We start from the raw sequence: 16,898 nt of genomic DNA on the forward strand, positions 1-16,898 counted from the left end.
AATTTCATTATACAGGGAGCTTATTTTACGAAATAGTTCTTGATGTTATGAAATATTATTAACAAATTCATAAAAAAATCAGTATATAATATAATATAATATAATATAATAATAAATATTATTATGTACAGAACAACGTCTGTCGGGTCAGCTAGTAAAATATATATAACCTACTTGTGCTACTTTTTTAATTTCTATAGTTTGAAGTTTTATATTCACCGAGTAGTTTTTTCATGCAAGAGCAGAAAAACCGAGCGCTTGAGTCATCCAATTTGAAGTGATCACTCCACATACTCCTGCAACACCAGAGTATCCACAGGTGTGTTGCTGGTCTTATAAGAAAGTGTACGCTCTTTTTTGATGTAACATGTTCTATTTCGTCCTGGAATCACTGCGCAAGGAATCCCATTTAATAGCTCAGTTATACGTGGCAGAAATATCCTTGAAAACTGAAGACGAAAGTCACACATCCAGAATAGTTGGCTGCATTGCACAATATGACTTCGGAGGTAGTGGCTAAAAAATTATCAATATCGGTTGTGAGGTAACAAACATAAAAAACAACATACCGATGAATTTGAACCTCCTCCTTTTTTTAAGTTGGTTAAAAAAAGCTCCTTGTTCGTGATTATCATAAATATAGAATTATAAAAGTTTTTTCTTTTAATACAGGTAACCTAATACGACGAGGAACGTATCCTCAAAAGCCAGCGACAGTTTCCCGGCGTACTACTGCTGAACCATCAATAGGACCGATTATTCGAAGAAGACCACAGCCGCTAAGAAAATTACAAAACGAACAAATGCAGTGTGAATTATTTACCAATAGTTTGTGTTTGCACATAGAAGACTATCCTACGTAGGTTTATTATATTAGTATATTTATAATTAATGATTGTAGTATCGTTATTTAAGGTTTATTCTGTTTTTTTTTTTTATGAAAAAAGGGGACGAGACAAGGAGGACGTTCAGCTGATAGGAAGATGCAATGCCGCTCAGGATTCTTGAAAGACCCAAAAATTCTGAGCGGCACTACAACTGCGCTCGTCACCTTGAGACATAAGTAATTGTTAAGTCTCATTTGCCCAGTCATTTCACTAGCTTGCGGCGCCATTTAGACTGAAGCAAAAGAATGTTTACACATTACTGCTTCAAGGTAGAAATAGGCGCCGTTGTGGTACCACACCAATAATCTAGCCAGCATCCTGTGCAAAGGAGCCTCCCACTGGTTATTTGTTATTTCTATATCAGCTGGCAGATGAACGGACATCAGAGCCATTGTAATGAGGTTTCCGCTGGTCACCCTTCGGGTATAGAACCCTTAGAATGATATTATTGCATAAATTGTAAAAAGTATTTTGATTAAAAACGAATTAATATATTTGGGACAAATTCAATAGGTCAAGTATTTATTGAAGTGGTGTACTAATGAAAGCAAAAGTAAAAAGGGAAAGGGTAATTGATAGAGCCTTAGTGAAAGTGCAGTATTCTCGATGTTAACAAATTAAACTTTACTATGATGACGAAAATCTAAACTTTTTACTATATCAACTTATCATATTAGTAAATATGCTCTTTTGTTATTAATAATATGGTAGATGTTAGAAAATGAGAAATTAAAGTTGTACAAATTTGATAAAAAATATTTACAAACTGTTGCAGTGAAGCAATAATGCAATCGATAAGACGAAATAAGGCGACAGCAGTTGCTCTTCTCGCTGATTTCAAGGAGCCTGATGATGGAGTAGTCGATGGAGTAACAGCAGATCAAGAAGCTAAATATACAGCTGAGCATTACTTGATATCAAATAGGTATGATAACAATTAGTCCATATACATTTATGACATTATACCGCCTTAAATAAGAGCCGCCTAAGAGCAATAACATAGTAGTTATGAACTACATACAGTAGAATGTATGTAGTTCTCGAAAGATACGCTATTTTTCCTCGAGCCCCTGCAACTTAAGACATGTTTTGATACATTTCTTAATGCTTAATAAGATTTCGTAATTCCGTTTAATACGCATAATATGCCAACTACAGAATTCCTGATACTGCAGGGTTTTCCTGAATATTCTTCCATTGATAACAATGTGGCACCCTTCAATTCAATGAATTCAAGATCTTATTGAGAATTTTAATAACACACAAAAAGGAGCTCTAAGTGAAAACGATAATGACGCAGAGTAGTCAACTCCGATTTTGTTAATCGCCCAGGCATTATCAGGTGTTAGTGATTAAGATGCCTTGCAGCTTCTTTAAATCAAAGTAGACGCACTGCAAAAGTTAAATTATGTTGAAAATCTTGTGATTGCTAATGCATCAAAATCTTTCTTATCAAAATAAGTGATTACTTTCAATGAAGTAATTAAAATTATAGTACGTATTATATTTAATTTATTAATGTTTAGCTTAATACCTACATATACGATATTAGAACATAATATTATGTAGTACTATTTATTTCCCTAACCCGCATAATACGCTTTCTCATGTAAGACGAGTTGATGGTTGTGAAATCGTCCTTAAGCGGGTTTTACTGTTAATAAATAAACCACGTTAAATTTTGCAAACTAAGTGAGCAATATAGAAAGATAAATAAGTTTTACTTAATTATTCATATTTCTTCTTCTAGACGTGGCGATACGGCTAACAGAGATTTTGCATCAGCCGGGGAGGCAGGTTTCATGTGTCCCAGTACTGTAAAATATGCAAGACCACAAAGAGCAAGAGCTACTTCCGGCCAATGGAAGTATATAGTTAATACTGGAGAGCATACACAAACCCTTCGATTGGAAAAATGCCTGTAAATATCATGGGAATAAGACTATTATAATTCTGCCAACATCATTTAAATGTAATATCTAACTTCTTATTTCAGGAAACCAAAAGAAGCATGTACATATCTAACAGACAACTTTAAATCGAAATGCATTCAAGTTTATAACTATCATAGGCTTTTAACTTGGGATCAGCAAAACGGCTTGCATATGGATATATTCAAAGTAATATAGTTGCCGTAATTAAATTTGTTTAACGACTCTCCCTTATTTGGTTAAAATAATTATCAATTTCAGGTTCCTACTTGCTGTTCGTGTCATATTGAAGGGTATAACGTAGCTTTTCCACCTTTGGGCCAGCGGATTCAGGAGATAGCATCTGAACATTTTCCAGGCGAGGATTTATCCTCGGATCAAGGAAACCAAGCTTTTGAAGATGTGCAGTCAAGTGTGCCAAAACCATCTGTTACTAAGTCACCATCTTTTAATTTCAATAAGCCTAAAGAAAATTCATTTATTGAAAAGCACAATAAACATAGCTCTCTATTTTCACATACAAAAATTAACAACGATGAAATCAATAAAATTCAGCCGTTAGGCCCTACTGATTCATATGGTAACTCATACTTTATTGATTCACTTAATCAGGCAAGTTCTATCCGTAACATAAAGAGACCGATAGCAAGAAACCCTATCGGTATTGGAAGTCCATCTGGCTTTATTTCTTCAGGATCAGGAACATTGCCTAGTTATTTAGAACCACCAACACCTTCAGCGCCATCAGGTTTTGAACAATCAAAAGAAAGTTCATCTAAAATAAAGATTACCGAGGGGAAACTCAAAAGAGGTTCCTCAAGACCACAACGAAGACCAATAAGAAAAAAATTATCTGCCCCAGATGATTTAATTTCATCTGGAACATCAGCAATGGGTACATACGAGTATCAAAGTGGCATTGATGTCATGGATGAATTTAATGAAGAACACGAAAACGTTGAATCAGTAACTCCTAGCCATCTAGGCTCCAGAATAACTATATCTCCAAAACTTCACGCTATATCAATTGAAAAAAATATAAACCAGTTCGATGAAACTAAAGTAAATCAAGCAAATTTTGTCAATGATAAAAGAATAAATTATAATTATCATCCAATTATTGATTTCTTTGGAGAAGAAAGAAGGGAAGCTGATTCGATTGATAGAGAGGATAATTTTAATCCACACGTTCCGGCATCTGAGTCAGAGTGGAAACCAATAAACCATAATCCATCTAATATAAATACACTAGCACGAAAAAAACACAAGTAAAATAGATATATACATTAAATTAGTTGTTTAGAGCATATTATTTATACTTTTAGTCATAAAATGCATAGCTTTACATAGTTATATTATAAACATAAGATAAATGTCTCGTGAACGACGCCAAATTTTAGAAATAAAAGGTATTATAAAGTTTATTTATTAATTATTTAAAGTGCATTTTGTATAGTTGATAAGACTTTATACATTTTAAGTCGTCAGTGCAATAAAACTAACAAATATGATGTTTTATGCATGCATATATTTGTTATAAATAAAACATAATAATTATGTCTTATATTATTAATAATTAAAAGTTACATGATATTATGACTAAAATTCTATTATTTTATTTAAGTATTTAATTATAATATATTAATAGTTATTGGTTCCATGTTGATAATGACGACATATACATTAAGCATACAATTTTAAATAGCTGTTACATAATTCTAGTAAAAACTTCAAAATAAAATATGTTTTACGTGAGCCAATTTTTTATTATTAGTTACTCAATATATAAAAATCTATATTATAATCAGATAACACTACACGTTAACAAAATTATCACAGAAATCAACTAATTAATACAAAAAATAAAATAAATTATTAACACCTTCATCCACACATTCATCAGTAGATCATAGATATATTTTGGCACCCCACTTTGACCAGTAGCTTATACGGTATGTATGTTACTATATCAGTTAAGCCTCGACATAATAATACATTCTTTTGCTTGGGTCTAAGATGAAAGGTGGCGTCGTAGTCAGAATAGGGACTGCCTGAGCATACCTGTTTAACAATTCAGCCTCGTTTTTACGACTGCGCCTTATGTTATACCTTCGGGTTGTTGGAATAATGGTAGTCGATGTAGGCTGGTTAGTGTCAGCCTGTATAAGTTTAGCACTCCTGTAATTTCCGCCATGCATAGGCCTTTCATTATTTCGTGAATTATAAGATCTAAAGTTTCCATCTTGCGTACTTCCATAATTGTCTGTTTTTTCATCTTTTAATTCGATTAGTTTTCCACTTTTAGTGAAGCTAGATGCAAAACGATTTCTGGTATTCTGCCTTGAAGGTACATTTTCTGTTCTTCCACGTCGCGGATTGGAACTCCTTGATCGAATAACATCACTTCTGGATTTGGGGCTGTTTGAAGTGGGAGATGTGACCAACTCAATTGATTTTTTTGTTTGACTTTGTGAGGCTTCTGTGTCGCCTTTCTTTGTTTCCTCTTGTTCCTTTTCCAAGTCCTCGGCACTAATGCTTCTATAATTTCCACCATGTTTTGGACCAGATTCCAAATCTAGATCATCTATGAATATTTCGACTCCTCCTAACTCATTTATTTCTTTTGCTAAATTATCGCTTTTATATAGCTCTAATTGTTCTAAGTTCTTATTAACTAGCTTTGGTGGTTGTTTAGGTACATCAAGTTCCTTAACAATTTCTACCTCCTTTATATCTTGCTTGAAGTGAGTGATGTGTGGAGATGACTTGTTAACAGGCAATTCTTTATGAATTTCAATTTTCTTTCTGTAAACATTTGGTTTTAATTGGTGATTTTGAGAATTTTTTACAGTAGTAATAATTGGTTTATCTGTTGTTCTAAGTAATGTTCTTTTTGTTGGTTCAGATGTAGTAATTTCTATTTTTAACGGACTTTCAGATTTGTTATAGGTAGTGTCATTCTTATAAACATTTTCACTGCTACGAGTATTATTAACAGATCGATTATTATTTATTTCATCATCCTCTTCATCATCATCTTCCTCCTCTTCATCATCATCTGTGTCATTCTCATCATCTTCTTCATCATCATCACCATCTTCTTCTTCTTCTTCTAAGTCAGATTCGTTGCCATGGTCATTTTCGCTCTCACCACCGTTATCGCTATTATAATTTTCATTTCTGTTATTTATCTTAGTATTTTTTCCAAGATATTCTTTTTCATATGTTGGCATATATTCATCCATATCGTGTTGAACTCCAATCAATGCATCAATTTCTTCCTTTTTCATATCATCATTATCATCTCCATATGATTCTGTATCTGTCACAAAAGTGGTCTTTGTACTCTTTTTTTTCTTTTCTTTGTATTTGGGCGAATGAGTTGTCACTTCAAATTCAGACTTATTACTACTGTCATCAAGTTCCTTGTATGCTTTCTCAGTTGTACTTCTAAATCTTGTTGTAAGTTGTAATTTTAAGGGTTCAGTCTCATCCATTATATGATGTTCCTGTGTTGGTTTTTTAATTTCAGCTAGGTGAATTCTTATTTTTATTTTTGGTTTAAGGGTAGTAGTGGTTGTAGAGGCTATTGTTTCACCATCTTCATCTTCATATTCATCATAATAATCATCTTCTTCGTTATATTTTTTAGCAATTGCTTTTATTGTTGTCGTGCGAATAATCTTTTCAACGTTGTTACTCGCTGCAATTGTTTGAATTTCCATATCAACATGACGGGGTTTTGATTGTACTTGATTTTGATTTGATCTCTTCTTTAATTTTGATACATCGTCATTATTAAATTTTACTCTGTTATTATATTGGTCCATTGTAACTGAAGTTCTGTCTTCAACAGGGGAATAAAAGGGCTTATGGTTTGATAACTTTTGCTCTAATTGTGGTTCTTGCTTGTGCATTTCAGCACTTATGTTAAAAACGCGAGACAATTTGTTGTTTTCAGGTATATCAACTTTTTCAACTGATTTACTGTCTTTTTGTGACTGAGATTTTTCAATTATTTTATTTGCCTGCAATTGTTTTAAGAGAGGGTTAACATTTCCTGTAGTTGCAATCTTTCTTAAATCATGTAATTTATTTTCTTGAATTACTTTATAAGGTTCATAGTTGAACGATGTAGCTCTTCTTTTCCTCAAGACAAGAGGTTTTTTGTTTGTATCTTCTTTATTCAAAAATTGTATAAACTCTGCATTTGATACTTTACTGTTCGACTGGTCTATATTTTTAGTTCCATTAGAATTTTTGGTAGCGTTTGATAGATTTGTGTCTATATTTTGATTCGTATTATTAGGGCCATTGAAATCTCCAATGTGGTAAAGTGGATTTGAGCTATAGTTAAAAGCTAGAGGTTGAATTTTATCTGCAACTATACCATTGCCTACAGATAGTCTTGAAGAAATATTACTTGCTTGAATTGCTTCATTTGAATTATGTAAATTAATTGCTTCTGAATCGCTTAGAGGATGTACGCTATCTACATATTCTTCCTTAAAAAAGGGACTATCCAATGGATCCGAACCAAAATATTTTATTTTCAAGCAGTCAATTTTGTCACCAAGCCCTTTAAGCCTTTGCTTTTTTTCAAAACTTTCAAATTCCTTATCACTCTTTTTGTTTTCACTGTCATCGAGGTCTTCATCTTCGACCTCTTCGCTTTCGTCAGGGTGTCCATTTTTATTCAATTTATCTGGTATTGGATTCAATTCAATTTCTATATCAGGGCAACGCAGATTTGACCTTGAGTGATAAAAAGCAGCAGGATCCTTATTTTTTTTAGGTATTAGTTTTAGATCTTCTGCATATCGTAAAGGTGAATTGTAATGTAGAGATTTCATATTTTTATTATAGTAGGGATACTTTTTTAATACTGACGTTAAATGGGATTTTGATACCACCTCATTCATTTTAGATTTTTCGAGAGTGGAATTCAATTTTTCTAGTGGTGATATCGTATCTCGTTTTGATATATCATGATCACTTACGGTATCGTAATTGTCATTACTTTCTTGACGTACTTCGTCATCATTATCAACATTTTTACGCCCTATATTTTCACTGACATCTATTAATGGGTTGTTATCATTATTATCTGCGTAATCTTTCTCATTCTCAGAATAATCTTCAACTTCTGTTTCATCATCAGCGTTGTGATACTCATCACTATATTTTTTATTATGTTTTAATTGGTGTCCTGACGATAATTTGCCTTCATCTTCAAAACTAGCAGCTATCGATGGTATTTTATACTTTCCTTTACTGGCTTCATTTTCTTTTAAGAACCCTCCATGACCTTCATGATCAGATGCGTGTTTATGCTCACCGCCATGATCATATGCCGAGTCCTCGTAGCCTTCTTCTGAATAAACAACTTGGTTTTTACTACTTTTAACTGCTTCTCTTAATCTTGGTGCGTTTTGAATCTCTTCTAAACTTTGTGCATCTTTGTATGCTGATGATTTTGGTACATGTTTAATAGTTTCTGTTTTTCTAACTTGTGCATAATTTTTAATGGGTACGAATTCGTTTTCATCTATAATTGCAGCTGCTGTTCCTTCTTCTGTGTCCCGTTGTAGTTCTAGTTTTTCATTCGATGATGGTCTATTCTTTAAAACAGCTTCATTAATTTTTTCATCAAAGTTGTTTCTTATTTTATTGAAATTTTGTTTTCCAGTCTCAAAAATATCATATCCATCAGGTTTGTCATTCAGCTCTTCAGTTTTTAAAGTTTGAGGATACTCATTACGTTCATCGCCATAAGTTAATGCATGTTGCTGTCTCAGTCGAAGCAAATGATTTTTTAGTGGCCGATAATGTATTGGTGCAACTTTGACATAGTTTTGATGCCAAGGATGCTTTAACTTTTGATTTAATATTTTATGTCTATTATTATTTATTGGGTTTGGTTTATAATAAATAGGGCGTCGTTGCGGAACATGAATTTCATATCGAGCAGGTATATTGTGTTGCGGAACTTTTCTTCTATCAGTCTGAGTAGGATGTTCTAAATATTCGTCTTTGCTTATATTAGATTCACCCGTGTTGTGTTCATATTCATTTAATTGATTTTTGGCGCTCTTAACATCATTGCGAATTTTTTGTAACACGGGATCTTTATATATTGCTTGAAGAGCTGGCTCTTCCAATTTATATGGATGATAAACCTCATAGCTGTTAGTTATAGGGCTAACATAGCCTGACCCTGTGTTTTTATGCACATATTCTTGATAATTTTGATACTTCTCATTGCCATTATCAAGTAATTTGTGCTGTCCAAAACTAGGTTTTTCGACATCTGTGTATGGTCTTATGGGGTACGTTTCATAATGCTTTTCTGGATTCTTTACACCGTGAAATTTAGCGACGTCAACAGCAAACTGAGGTTTGCTAGCTGTGTATTGAAAGTACTGTTGTGAGTTAAGTTCACTTGGCTTTTCTGTCACTTCACTATCATTATCCCAGTTCACTGGTACGCGTATGGTGAGACACACAGTACACTGTAGCACTAGATATACAGTAGTTATGTACATTGTTCACATCACGAACCCCGACAAGCTCTGCGGTTGACTAGCCTGGGCGGCTGCTCGGGCTTCGTATTTATCGTCTCGGTCAAGCGTCGCAAAATGATTGCGAGTAACAGTTCGGTCTGTTGGGTCAATACTAGTATTAAGGTATGAGTTTCAAGCGATTGTATTTTTATTATTATAATTTTTCTGTATTTTTTAAAATTAACTAATGCACTTTTCATAAGAAGAAAGACACATGAAGATTATCAACCTTCTTTCTTTCAATTTCAATCCACGATTCTATCGATTCATTCGTATATAAGTTGTGTTTTTGTAATGAATTGATTTGTTTTTTTGTAAGGTATGAAACTAAAACATTATTTTATATTATTTTACAAATAATGCATTTGATTCCTGTACATATTTTTACCTGTCAGGAAAAATAAAAGTATTTTCAGAATCAATAATGTCTAAGTACCAGTTACCTAAACATTCATAGATCTATTACAAGTTAACTATTACCTCTTCAATTAAATCTCTTACAACCTACCGAGGATGAACGTCATGTATCAATAAAGTTACGATTTTAATTTATGCCTCCGGAGATGATATGCGTCATGCTGACCGCCCATTCTCAGGGTCAACAAGGATTACCCCTTTAGTGTCAAGGCGTTGTTGTTTGCGGTCTTTGAAGAGCATCATTTGATCGCTTAACCCTTATTACTGACCGCCCAATCTCAGGGATAACAAGGATTATCCCTTAAGTGTTAAGGCGTTGTTGTTTACGGTCTTTGAAGAGCATCATTTGATCGCTAAACACTTATTACTGACCGCCCAATCTCAGGGATAACAAGGATTATCCCTTAAGTGTTAAGGCGTTGTTGTTTACGGTCTTTGAAGAGCATCATTTGATCGCTAAACACTTATTACTGACCACCCATTCTCAGGGATAACAAGCAATATTCCTTTAGTGTTAAGGCGTTGTTGTTTGCGGTCTTTGAAGAGCATCATTTGATCGCTTAACACTTATTACTTGGGCCATCAGCGAAATTGTTAAAAAACACTGTGAGTTAAATGATTAACAAAACCGATAGTAATATTAACGTATAAAGCAGTACCGAATGTGATTCTGTGAAAGTAAACTCTAAACATTATTGTCGGACCACTTTCAACTGTCTCAACAGTGTAGCTATGTAAGCCCGGTTTTGTGACCCACTTGCACAGCATTCAATATTTAAGCGATTTAGAAATCCTTTACGAGCAATGACCCACGTTATTGCTCGTTTTAGATTATTTGAGTTTGTATTTCTAGATTGTTCTGCATTTGTTAAAATATTAACTTAAAAGATCTTATCAAGCGATAAAATTGAATTGTTCTTGTTTAATAAATAATATGTTTAGTTTAGTCTTTAAAACTACAAAGAGAAGAAGCTGTTAAATTTCTTGAAAATACTCTACTCGTAAATTAAGTTATTAGGTTATTAAATTAAAAGGTTTTAAAAAAGCGCGTACTCCTTCCTTAAAGGCCGGCAACGCTCCTGTGATTCCTCTGGTGTTGCAAGAGGTTGTGGGCGGCGGTGATCACTTAACACCAGGTGACCCGTACGCTCGTTTGTCCTACTATTCCATAAAAAAAATAAACGCATTTGTTTTCTCAAAATTGAGTCCTTCAGAATTATTTTTGATGTTATTTCTTATACTACCAGTTCGAAAACAAATGGAGCCAAGAGAGAAGTAGCAGCGCAAGAAACTCTCACAGCATTATTTTTTGCGCTCTTTTTAATAAAAAATACAATATTGTACTGTCGTTATCATTTAAATTAAAATTAACGCATTTGTAATTAATAATACTAATATTACGCATAAATTAAAATTACACCTATACATCATAAAATGCAGGAAGGCCGATTACGCTGGTATGGGCATGTAATGCGTAGGGACGAACACCATATGACGAGACGAGTCATGGATATGGATGAGCAATGGATGAGGCAAAGAGAGGCAGAGGCCGCCCACCAACTACCTGGACTAGAACTGTTAACAAAGACATGACGATGGTAGGCTTAACGCCAGTAATGACCCAAGATCGCAAACAGTAGCGATCTTGTATCAGGAGGGCCGACCCCAAATAGGGAATGTGCCAGGGGAATATATAGTATCGTTATCATTGCTTTTTTTTATGGAATAGGAGGAGAAGCGAGCGTACGGGTCACCTGGTGTTAAGTGATCACCGCCGCCCACACTCTCTTGCAACACCAGAGGAATCACAGGAGCGTTGCCGGCCTTTAAGGAAGGTGTACGCGCTTTACTTGAAGGTACCCATGTCGTATCGTCCCGGAAACACCGCACAAGGAAGCTCATTCCACAGCTTCGTAGTGCGAGGAAGAAAGCTCCTTGTAAACCGCACTGTGGAGGACCGTCGACCGAGGAGCACATCCAGATGGTGGGGATGATATCGTAACTTGTGGCGTGTCGTGCGAAGGTGAAATTCGGCGGCAGGAATCAGGTTGAACAGCTCTTCGGAACACTCCCCGTGATAAATGCGGTAGAAGACACACAATGAAGCGACGTCTCTACGCAACGCCTATGCTATAAAATAATCATAATTACTCTTTGGGGTACACACCCCAATACTGCGACTTTATTATAAAAGTGTATACATTTAGCCTTAAGGCTCTTGTGTATCTTATGAAGACTACTAGAATTAGTTACAAACAGCCCTTACTTCTTACCCTTATTTCTTGTGTTATAATAATGAAAATCTCTATTAAGAGTATAAAGGTGACGATTTTTGTGAACGTAGGAATATTCAATTTTCATAAACGTACTGACAATGAACTAGTCTGATCTTGAGCAGTACTTAAGGTCAGGACCATGTAGGGGTGTGAGGCTGGGCTACTTTGAAGATTGCACAAAAAAAAGTCAACAAACAATTACTGAAAAATAACAGAATAATAACATTTTCAATATACGATTCTTATCCTAAGTAATGACTTTGCTCCCCACTCTACTTCTACATGAACTTAGCAAAGAGCCGAGGCTTGAGACGCGCGTAATTAATACTATAAATACCGATAGGAGCATTGCCTCAACTAAATAACTAACATAATTGACACCTTTCATATATATATGACTACCCGTCCAAGTTCTCACACTAGCACACTTCTAACAAAAATAAAATAAATTGGACGTAATTTTGCAAAAAACCACAACTATCTAAATGTTATGAGTTGTCTTGTATTAATTCCGCTAAGATCTCTCGTTTCAGATTTTAGCGAGTCAGAGGCCCCTGAGGATGCCTCGTGTGGAGGTGATACAAGTGTCGAATTGGATTCTGCAGAGTTTTACGTTACTGATAAGCCTGGTCGTTCAGACGGAGATTCAGCGGAGGCAGACCCTTCGTTGGAGAACACGTATAGGTAATTTTAAACTGTAAGACGTGTGGGGGAGGAGGTGTATTTTGTATGTAGACTTACAAATCTTAGCGAAATTAACACTTATGATAACTCAAAACATTTGGAACATACACACACACATACTGACACACGCATACACACACACACACACACACACATACACACACACATACACACACACATACACACACACATACAGACATTCTAATTGATATAGCACTATCATATTATAAGATACGTACTTTTAAATAATTTTGTAAAAGAACCATGGTATTTTTATAAATTGCTGCTTTTTAGTGACATAAACCGATGACTGGCAGACGCAGTCAGAGGGATTGTTGGTATGGAACCCTAAAAAGAGGTTCAAAAAGCCTTATTTGTATGTTAGCTATGCTCATATTTTTTATAAACCTTAATTGAACTTTTTATTTCGTTAGCCTGCAATAACAAGATAAACTTAATTTACTGTCTCAATAGAAAATTAAAAAAAATTGGACTATAGCTCCACTGAAAACTTTCTACACCAATCGTCACGAGAGTATAATACACACATACACCAACATGCACATATATATTTATGCTTGTAAGTAAAGTTTAGTTTATTTTTTATTCTTTTCCAGCTATAGAAATACTTTAACGTTTAACAAATTCTGATCCTGAAAATAAGCGTTAAGGCTTAGGAGATCTGTAATACATGGTCAACCTACTTCAGATACCAGCTCCTCACAGATTATGTCACATTCAAATTTACACTTATTGCAAGTCAAAAACTACCACCCATCCCAAAACGAATGCCTCAGACCTGAGAATAATGGACGCAACAAACTGAGCGGGCTTTTTTATTCATCAAAAAAATATGTTTACAAAGTAATATTGTATAATTGAACTTATTATGCCTTAGCCTGAGGGCTATTCGCATTCTATGGTAGCTCGATTCCCAATCTATGGTATGGTACCATAATACATAGAAAGTCATTTATGTTATAGTAAACTTTACCACACACACGTTTTTAAACAATAACGTAATACTTTTGTTTTGAACAGTTCTGGGATCTTGTTGCAAAAGCAAGCAAGCACAGATCCATAAATTCCTATTTTATGTTACAAAATAAGTGAAATAAGCAGTTGTGTTGACATTGTATAGTATTTATTTAATAAGAGTAAGAATGATCTGGACGATAACCGCACAGCGAAAGGACCTTGCGCAGTAATCAATTTACGATGGCAGGTAATTCAAGGCGGTCCAATTCAGAAGAAATAAGAGTTTCTTGCAACAGACGAATGGTAACAGTATTGCGCTAGCGTTTATGTAACTGTCAGCAATCAATGACAATTGGAGAGCATTGTCATGTTTGATGTAATCCGTGCTAGGGACCTGCCGTCTGTCTCAATGCCTGTTGTTGCTGTTGAAGCAGTAGCACAATGGAAGGTTGCTAACTCTGATGTCAACAGATTATCGTCTGTAAGCCACAACCTCATTACTATTTTTTTAATGGAAAATGAGGACAAACGAGCTTACGGGTCACATGGTGTTAAGTGATTACCGCTGCCCACAATCTCTTGCAACACCCGATAGTAGTAGGGATTCGCTTACTCCCGAGGAATCGCAGAAGCGTTGCCGCCCTTTAAGGAAGGCGTATCTAGATGGTGGAGATGATATCCTAACTTGTGGCATGTCGTGCGAAGGTGGAATTCGGCGGCAGGAATCAGGTTTAACAGCTCTTAGGAACACTCCCCGTGATAAATGCGGTAGAAGACACACAATGAAGTGACGTATGCGACAATGACGACGACTATCCGTGTTATTTTTGAATGCACCTCCGAATGGGTTCAATCCATTTATGAATGTTATGCTGTTACACTTATATTACTGCCTTGATAAACCAGCTCTCGACTGCTCTTCATTATGAAAGATGTGGACAAATGAGCTTACTTGGTAAGTGATCACCACCGACCACACTCACAGGAGTGTTGTGTCAAAATACTCGCTTAACTCACTTTACTTCAAATAAAAAGGGATTTTCTGATGAAAATACGGGAAAAATTATTCCAATTTAATATACTTTTTTCATCAATGCATTGCAATCGGTTGGAGAAAAAGTCTATTCGCTTATATTATGTACAGACTAACATTTTTTTGGCGGTACCATTTGTCTGGATTTGATAATGTTCAAAAGGTTACATTTATTAAAAGGAATACAATTTGTAAAATGTTGTTTCCAAATATTTAACATAAAGAAAAACATTTAAAAAAAGAAAAACTTTTAAAACGAGTCAAAGCCTTTGACTCATTTCATCTGCAGTCCCCCCGAAAACGAGATCTGGAAAGGTCTTGCAACGTAGGGTTAACTAAAATAAAAATGTAACTTTTACGCAAAAATCTAATGTAAAAACAGTTACATTTACACGCGTTTTAATCTTTAAAAGTGTTTTATTAAAATGTGTAATACTCGCGTTAATCAATGAGAAACAAATGGCCAACTTAGAAATTCGATATAATATTTTAAATTTTATTACAAAATATGAAAAATGCAACATAACATCCGAAAAATTGTGACATTTTTAGACCTAGCGCAATGTCAATAAAGCTAGAAGTCCGTCAGATGTCTTTCGACATAGCAAAATCTAAGTGAGCTATACAAAACCGTCACCAGCTGAGCATCTTTAACGTAAACCATTCGCTGATCAGCTGGTACTGGTTGTTGATATTTGATTCTATAACATGGAGACAATGCAGTTAAAGGCAATGGGATGGTAGATAGATAAATCGAAGCATACTCTTTTCTTGGGAATCGAGTGCACTTAAGCCGCATTTCATAATTTTCGGAATACACCTGATGAGTAGGGGAGTCAAAATAAAAAGGTGCAAATTTAGGAACACATGTCCGCAGCATATTCGGGGGGTCAAATTGTATCAGGACCAATCGATTTCTGATTGTCCACGGTGAAAAGTACCTTAAGTGCTACGCTATATCGAAACTTTCCCTCTGGAATGGGTGAGTCGCACCGTAAAATAAACAGTGGAGCAGCACCTTGGTCGCAGAGTCGAGTTGGTCGCGATAAGACCCGGAGATCAGCTTTCTCTTAAGCTTCGTGGGCTAACGATTCATGTTCCCCGTGCAGTGACAGAATAGAAGACCGCCAGATATTTCCTTGGACAAATTCGGCGAGTGACCAGAACGAGTTATCGAGGGAGGGCACGTAAGACTGTCGCCAAGTCTGCCTATGTGCTTCGACTTCACCCAACATATAACTGTTTAATGGACCTGGAGGAATGACTATAGTATTTACCACCACAAGACCGTAGCTTGATAACCTAGGGACTGAACAGAATACCGTAGCAAAAGCAGCTAGTTCACGTCAGTTTTAGTGGGAGCGTGGTATAGGTTCGTGGTTAAACAGAGACCTGCATTAAAGCAAATGGTAGTCATTTCAAATATAATTGTTTTTATTTATTGCTGAGACTTCAAATTTTTATTAACTTTAAGTTTTATAAATATAAATTAAATCATAAAAAAGGAATAGTGTTTTGAGTTAGTATAGTGCTAGTGAATTAATGTAATACAATATAAAAAAGTGATATTGTAAAAGACACATCAACAAAGCCACTTCCCTTTAAAAGATACATTAAGAATGAATGTGTTAATGGACATATTCTTAGTTTAATCTATCTAGTAGTTTAAATTAAAGTAGAATTACTTATTAGTCTAAGTTAAGGCTTGATTGTAATGCAAGTGGGGCAACATTATAATAACTATATTATTATGTTCCCCAGAGGAGAAATAAAATAAAAAAGGAATGCATTTTTATTTGTTACAGAGCTTATGGCCTGACTTGGGATACAATGTTAAGATGCTTGTATTGCAAAAAACAAGCATTGAACTGAAATGAAATGAAATTGATTGCGTCGAATACCTACAGTGTAAAATTTATTGTAGTGTCTTCTTTTCGGCTTATTCAAATTAGCATGCAAAAACTTTAATTAAAATTAAAAAAATTTATAACACTATAATTTTTTTTTGTCAATTAACCATTTAAACAGGAGTCCAGTAAATCGTTTATGTGGTAAGTTTTATTTCTAGATGTAAATGATTAAATAATTTTATACACATTGTGTAGCTACTATTTAGGTATAATATTGTT

At 34.7% G+C, this 16,898-nt stretch overlaps 2 protein-coding genes across 2 annotated transcripts in view; one reads left to right on the forward strand and one right to left on the reverse strand.

Moving 5' to 3' along the window:
• LOC126970828 (neurotrophin 1) overlaps positions 1-4,518 on the forward strand; it is a 30,936-nt gene extending 26,418 nt beyond the window's left edge. Inside the window, exons 4-8 of the mRNA XM_050816973.1 lie at positions 673-859; positions 1,663-1,812; positions 2,638-2,808; positions 2,884-3,007; positions 3,080-4,518. Coding sequence (XP_050672930.1) covers positions 673-859; positions 1,663-1,812; positions 2,638-2,808; positions 2,884-3,007; positions 3,080-4,090 — 1,643 coding nt within the window. The 3' untranslated portion in view covers positions 4,091-4,518. The remainder of the gene's footprint in view (positions 1-672; positions 860-1,662; positions 1,813-2,637; positions 2,809-2,883; positions 3,008-3,079) is intronic.
• Positions 4,268-9,382, reverse strand: LOC126970290 (probable WRKY transcription factor protein 1). The gene has a single exon (XM_050816122.1). It carries the CDS (start codon positions 9,361-9,363, stop codon positions 4,792-4,794), a length of 4,572 nt encoding a protein of 1,523 aa, XP_050672079.1. The 5' UTR covers positions 9,364-9,382; the 3' UTR covers positions 4,268-4,791.
• Positions 9,383-16,898: the final 7,516 nt, after the last annotated feature.

Source organism: Leptidea sinapis, chromosome 1 (assembly GCF_905404315.1).
Source record: "Leptidea sinapis chromosome 1, ilLepSina1.1, whole genome shotgun sequence".
Classification (NCBI taxonomy): domain Eukaryota; kingdom Metazoa; phylum Arthropoda; class Insecta; order Lepidoptera; family Pieridae; genus Leptidea; species Leptidea sinapis.

Bases quoted from the DNA above. Each gene is read 5' to 3' on its own strand.
- LOC126970290 (XM_050816122.1), bottom strand. From the start codon at position 9,363: ATGTACATAACTACTGTATATCTAGTGCTACAGTGTACTGTGTGTCTC.